This window comes from Morone saxatilis, unplaced genomic scaffold (genome assembly GCF_004916995.1).
Source record: "Morone saxatilis isolate NCDOM2014 unplaced genomic scaffold, NCSU_SB_2.0 Contig17, whole genome shotgun sequence".
Lineage (NCBI taxonomy): Eukaryota > Metazoa > Chordata > Actinopteri > Moronidae > Morone > Morone saxatilis.
The window spans coordinates 2,470,193-2,477,521 of record NW_023339729.1 but is presented as its reverse complement, the minus strand read 5'-3'; the positions used below and the strand labels follow the sequence as shown (position 1 = coordinate 2,477,521).

At 40.1% G+C, this 7,329-nt stretch overlaps 1 protein-coding gene across 1 annotated transcript in view; it reads right to left on the bottom strand.

The window, feature by feature from the left end:
* Positions 1-7,329, bottom strand: part of LOC118326515 (VPS10 domain-containing receptor SorCS1) — a gene marked incomplete in the record, with an annotated part of 146,103 nt that overhangs the window by 9,192 nt on the left and 129,582 nt on the right. Inside the window, 4 exon segments of the mRNA XM_035659526.1 lie at positions 1,859-1,992; positions 2,641-2,827; positions 4,233-4,404; positions 6,622-6,735. Coding sequence (XP_035515419.1) covers positions 1,859-1,992; positions 2,641-2,827; positions 4,233-4,404; positions 6,622-6,735 — 607 coding nt within the window.

The window sequence follows — 7,329 nt, the reverse complement described above, 5'->3', positions numbered from 1 at the left end:
GAGAGATGAGAGAGAGAGAGAAATAGCAGATTGGGACGGGAGAGAATCAGAGGACCGGGTTCCAAAAGAGGCCCTTATCACATGTTGGTCTCCACACTGCTTTATTTACACTACAGAGTTTCAGCCTGCTTGCACACTCCAACACACACACACACACATATGAACAAGCAGAGCTGCAACAGTCTGTGCTGTGCTGCATACAGTGTCAGGGGGCCCGCAGAGAGTACCCTGTGTGACACCAGCAGCCTCTTCCTGTCATTACTCACGTCTCTATTTGTTCTTCAAATAGCTATAAGATGCTAATGCTGCCGCGGTTTATTACCAACTGACATAACTGTCTGTCCTTGTGGAAGGCCCCTGTTGGTGCTGAACAAACACATTTACACAACTATAATTATGAAGACAGATACATACAGGCTTCCAGCATACAGTGCATCTGTTGGTCCAGAGAGATGGAAGATTCTTTTTTTAATATGAATTCAGTCAAGGACATTCAAGAAAAATTATGTAGAGTTCTCTAAGAATCAGAGCAGAAACAATGATGGGAAGCAAACTTGAGTTCCTGGTCAGTTCTGAGATCAGTTAGAGGCTATAAGCTGACACACAAAGGCACCTTCAACATACACTGTTCGGTGCGTAATGAAAATTTGCTTCCATTTCTGTCAGAAAAAAACATAATAAGTAGTCTAACTTAATACTTCTGCTGTTGGGTAATTATTGACCCTTCCTAAGTCCCTAGTTGTTTTAACCTTTAAACATCTTTTTCAATTTGGTTGTCTTTTCTACACGAGCCTAGCACATAGCATATTATTTTTCCAGGATGGCAAAGTCATGACACGCCCAACTCTGGCTTACCCTGAAAGTCCTATCCAGCCCTAACCAGTCTCCTTCCTCATGCCTAAACCCAACCAACAAAACTAATGAAGGCAACATGTACTAGCCAATCAGAGCAAGAGTTGGGCGTCCTGAAAAATAAAATTGCTGTTTTTTTGTTTTTTAAAATGTATTTCTGGGGCATTTTGCATTTTTTAGATAGGACAGCGGAAGAATAACAGGAAGGGGGCAGAGAGAGAGATTGACACGCAGCAAAGGGCCCAGGTTGGAATCAAACTCGTGGCCACTGCAGCAGAGACCCAGCCCAAGCACATGGGGTGCCCAAGAAAGGAAAAAGTTGACCGAGGTGTGCCCCTTTTTGGACTTAGGCACAGCCAATTAGTAATGTAATATTTTTTTCAATGAGTGATATGACTGATTACATTTTCCAAATAACCCAGCACTCATTTTGAGTACCTGCAACAGTATTTCTAGAAAAACACTATTTTGTTTTGTTTTGCTTGCTTTGAGTTCTTTATTCAAATACAACTTTTCAGTGCTCTGGTGAGCACAAAAGACATTCTGCTCACCTTCACTTTATTGGTGTGGCGAAAGATCAAAGCCAGAGGACTCAAAATCTGTGCGCATAAAACAAAAACTATCTGCATGGCTAGATCCCACTAGGGCTAGGTCGAAAATGTGTCTTTTCTCACCCTTCAGCTGTGTGGGACTGATCAGCTCTGCCTGCCTTCAGACCTCAGTTGGAGGAGTTCAGAGTAAAAATAAATGATGGATACACTTCACTGATTATCAGTAATTAAGCTGCTTTGTGTCTCTCATACCTCTGCGTGCTCCGCAATTTTTATCGGAGCTGATTAACAAGGACACAATTTTTGCAACCTTGACGCAAGAATAGCTTACCAAAGTAATGATTCTCACATTTAGGAGCAGGAGAATCAGCAACCTACTTAATTGCAAACGGCCAAAGGCGTAACAAAAGTAGAAGCTCAGAGAGAAGAGAGGAAAAGTCTTGAGTGCATGGTACCTCTGTGTTATTTCCGATCCACCAGATGTAGGTGACCGTTCCCACTTGGCTGGGCCACAGAACAGCAGTCAGGTTCACTTCCTTATTCCTCACCGCCACAAAGGGAGCTGAGAGATGGATATACTCCAGCTGACCTACTCAGGCACACATATACATCACAGAGTGAACTCGATGCACTGTACCGCAATGTGAGGAAAAGAGGAAAAAACAACAACTTTATCGTTTCAAATGAAAAAAAAAAAAAATGAGGTGGAGGTTTATAGGTGGGCGGGGGGGTGAGTTTGTTCAGAATTCCCTCCTGCGCTGGGGCCGTTGGATGCCATCTGTGTGTTATTTCTCATCCGTGGCACTCCTGAGCCTGCGGTGGCTCTATTTGTTGGGCTGGCACATAGGATTGACAGATTGGTGGGGGCAACGGCGCTCCCTGATCAATAAGTCAGCTCCGTTACATCTGTCACCCCCCTAATACACCAGGGGTGGTCAGCCCTGTCACATATAAGGCTGCAGTGGCTTCCGTGGACTGAGCGTCTGTGAAGCATAAGCTGACTTGAGTGGAAGTGTAGTGGGATTTGTTCTATCTCACTTGTTTGTTTCGTTATGGGAGGGGGAGCATGTTCTGTGAAGAGATAAAGCACAGGACGTGCTATGCTGTGTAAAAGCTGACAGCCGCAATTCCAGTGAACGTGATAAAAAGTGGAAAGAGTGAGCACAAACATTGGAGGGACTTCTAAATCTAAAAACACACATGCAGGTTTGTGTACACAAACTCCTCAGTAGCTCACATGTTACATGCAAGTAGAGCACGACAGTCTCTGAACCGAGGCTGTTCTCCCCGGTGGCGGTCACCCGGTAGATCCCCACAGCTTTGTAGACGTGTTTGATCCCGTCCTCAATGGAGCTCACATTGGAGTAGGTCAGAGCGTGGCCGTCTCCGAAGTCCAGTGTAATGCTTGTCCTTGCCCCGTCACCCTGCAAGGCAAACACTTTCAGGGAATTTGCAGGTCCCTTTATCACCTGCAGATTCACTCAAGTAACTTGTTATATTGCACTTCCCTTCACAAGCACAGATCACTTGGCTCTCCCTGGAAAAAATGTGAAATGATGTCCTAGAGCTTAACACTTCACTGCAAGGGTCAGAGCTTTGGTTCTCACTGTGCTCATTCATGCTAGAAAAGGGTATGGTACTTTAGATAGATAAGTTCACAAAGTAGTGTACATATTCAAAAAGCTTAAAGGTCCAGTGTGTAACATTCAGGAGGATCTATTGTCATAAATAGAATATAAAATTCAAAGGTATGTTTTCATTAGTGTATAATCACCTGGATATAGGAATCGTGTTTTTGTTACCTTAGAATGAGCCGTTTATATCTACAGAAACCGCAAGTTACCTTCCATGGAGTCCACCATGTGTCTTACAGTAGCCCAGAAGGGACAAACCAAACACTGGCTGTAGATCGTTGGCATTTTGCAATCTGCAACTATACCACTAGATGCCACAAAATCCTACACACTGGACCTTTAATGGATGCTGAATTACTGGTTCACTATGAGCCAGTCCTTAGGATTGGGTTGCACCAGCTACTTGTAAAGTCATTTGTGAATAGTCGTTCTGTGTGAATTCATTCCTGAGTTCTTAGTAATACTAGCTAGTTTCAAACATTGCTGCCACTACATACATGCACATCTTATATGTATAGGGTACAAAGTGTCAGAGGGGGCACCAGAACATCCTAATGATCATCAATCATAATCATTATATAATACTGTTGGGCTTCGTCTTCTCGTAAGAGAGTAGCAATGATCATGAACAGAAAATAGTGAAGAATGTTCAGTCCAAAGCCCAAAATATTCAGAGATTATTATATATTTTTTGATGACCAATCAATTACTGATTCATAACTAATCACTGTCAAAGTCCTGCTGGTTGGGAAAAGGTGGCAGTTATTGATGCAGTAGTAAAGATTTTACACCCTTAAACTGTGTCCTAAATCGTGCATACTAACATGAAACATTTTGTTCCGTTAGTATACAAATACAGTAAATGGTATCACTATGGATATAACGTGGTCAGAGCTGAACATAATAATTGTTTGTCTCCATACAAACAATCCAATCAGGGGACTTTTCTAAAGTGTGATGAAGCAGAAAACACAGCTGCCATCATGAGCCAACTGCAATTACACACTTCATATTTAACCTGTTTTTTACTTAGCAGGAGAGCAGAATGTGTCACTTAAAAGGGAATATTGCACTATATAAGTATAAACTTACACTGTGATGTTGAGTTATGTAGAAAAGACATGTTTACATTCTGAATATGATGACATGTACTAGTTCACGAGGCTTTTCGAGAAGTGACAGAAAACAGCTTTACCTCCTCCAGAAAGACCAGGAAGGTGACATTAGTGCCCAGTGTGGCTGTCAGTGTGCCCTCGCTGGTGACCAGGTGAAGACCTTTGGGTGCTTGGATAGGACACTGCTGCCTCCTGGCTGTGTACTCCACGCTGACTCCAGCTGTACAGTTATTAGACACCACTTTTCTGTAGCTGGGATAGAAAAACAAAGAAAGCTTATGACTGACTGTACATGCAGGAGAACACTACCTCTGACACCCTGATATGGATAAACACAGTAGTTGTTAAAAGGCCAATACATAAAAAAACCTTTAACAGTGTGTTCTGTGGATTAGCCAGAGTAGCAGGGTTTTTTGCTTTTTCGAAAGAGATATTGCTGATTACATTTTTAGTTTAATTTATCAAAGATGTGTACATCATTTCCATTGTACTGGGACAAATCAAACTAAAACAATCTGCATGGCAAGAAATTAGGGGGTGAACCATTCTGTGCTGTTTCAAATAGAAAATGTGTGCCGTCACAAAAGTTACTCTTGAGTTATGTAGGTTACATGTTTGTGTTTTCTGCCATGCTCTATGGGACAGCCTGTATAGATTGGACACTTCACATTGAAAAAAATCTGCCTTTCTTTTTGTGGCGAGTGAGTATAGAAAGGAATATAAACAGACTGCCCTTTGACAGGGAATCTAAAATATGGAAAGAACAGCAGTAAATCACTCCCTATTTACTAAATTTACATTTTATTTGGCTGGCTGAATTCCAAGTGTATAAATTTATGCACCAAATTGCCCTCAAAAATTCCGCAATTGAAAGAAAAAAGCAGCGTCCATTGTTGGCTTGAAGCAGTGTTCAGTCATATGACATTGTTTTCATTATTAGAGTCTGTACAGTGGTGTGGGAAATGTATACGCTCAAATTTCCATTTTTCTCAGAGCACTTTAAGGACCTCTTGCCCAAGTTGACGTACTTCCACACCTCAAATCAGCACCACCAGTAATGTTCCAAATGTGTTCATTTCAATTGATTTTAAAGTGGATGTTATGTAACTCTATATATTATAAAAGTGTTTTGTTTCTTTTTCATGCAGATGAACTGTAAGGTTTGTTTGAAGGTCCAGTGTGTAACATTCAGGATGATCTATTGTCAGTTGAATATAATATTCATAGGTATGTATAATCACTTAAATAAAGAGAATCATTGTGTTTTTGGTACCTAAGAAATAACAGTTTTTATCTATAGACCGTGCAACCAAAGCCCAAACCAAACATGGGCTTTGAATAGGGCCTTTCCTGTTTCCACTTCAAAGCCCAGGTCTCATTCCTAGGTCACCGCAAGAGGGTTTCAGTTAGTTGCAATCTACAATTTCTCCACTAGATGCCACTAAATTCTACACACTGGTCCTTTAACTTTGCACTACTTGTCTACTAGCTGGATGTTTCAACTATTTATCAATTTTTAGCAAACCTTTTCAATCATTTATCTGTTACTTTTAGCTAATTCAATCATTTATACATTTTTTAAGCAAATTTCCTCAACAATTTATCTGTTACTTTCTGCTATTTATTTACTTTATTTATTAATAAGTTTTAGCTATTTTGAACATTTATCAATTTTTAGATTATTTTTTCAGCCCTTTATAAATGTATTTATGTATTAATGTTTGCTATTTATCCATTTTTAGATTATTTTTACAGTGATTTATATAGTTTTGGCTAACTCTTTTGACAATTTGTTACTTTTACAATTTATCTACAGTATTACTATATTTCTACCATTTATCCATTTTTATATAATTTTTTCAATCATTTACACATTTTTAAGATTTTTCAACAATTTACTAGTTACTTTCTGCTATTTAAAAAATGTATCCGTCATTTTTAGGTATTTCTACCATTTATCCATTACTTTTAGCTGGCAGTCAGGTGTTACAGCTGATTCAATACGTTGATATAGCTATATTATTTACTTGAGTCACTCCACAATATTTTGACATACCCCCTGGCAACTGCAGACGTACCCCTGGTTGGGAACATATGGACTTTGACATGAGGTTGTTTAGTCAGAATGAGTACATTCTGAAAAAGCAATTGTGCTTTACACACTCTTTCACTGAAGAGGTTGTTGAGTCTTTCCTTTATACTTTTTTCAAATACTTGACATGACTTGCAAACACTATTTTCCCTACAGAAGATAACATCAGTACCAGTACTCGCCGGTTCATGATTGTTTTCAAAAGTGAATGTTTGATCATTCAACCCACATTTCCCTCAGCTCGTCCTTGTTGTCCCCGAGAAACTAATTAGTGTAGCCTGAGCTATTCAACTCAACTGCACTGTTCACTTTACTCAATGCCCGCAAGTGACTATTGAGAATGTGCCCATTCTAGTCTGCTCTTGTCACGTGCTTACCCAGTGCTGTTAAGGAAAGTCATCCCTGTGGTGCAGCTCCTGGACATGGATGATGGATGGAACCAGAAGGCGGGGGCGCACTTGCCGTTGGTCCGTCTCTCATAGCCGTAATCACTGCAATGATGTGAGAAAACAGAAGCAGTTATCCAATCAGGAACCACAGAGGAGGCGCTGACAGACAAGGCGGATGCAAATATTCCGGAGGCTGTTCGGTAAATCCAATTCTAAAATGAGACTATTTAGAATGTGACACATACATATAAAATGACTGATATTACTCACAGAGGAATCAATCAAAAAATAATAAAATATTCCAAGCTGAAAATAAATCACCTGCTCTATATTTTTTGAGACATATTGGATATTGAAATTCTGATACATTATTGTTTTTTTTGGAGACAGCATAGAAACTTAATGTCATTTTATTATTGACTTCACAGTATTTACAGGAACTCTTCCAGTGCCTCTTTGGTTTCTTTTTAAACACAGCCTACACAAATTAAAAGGCAGAGCAGCGCCGCGTCCCCAAAATGATAGGGACAAATTGCCCCAATTAGTGCGACATGCACACAGATGCAAAAGTGTTGTGATTGTTAATGAAAGCTATTAGGCTTGGTTATTTATGGTTTTGATGGTGCTCATTCCAAGAGCTGCCTCACTCAAGAGACCTGCAGATCTGGGACCAAAGAGAGAGAGTGAGAGAGAGAG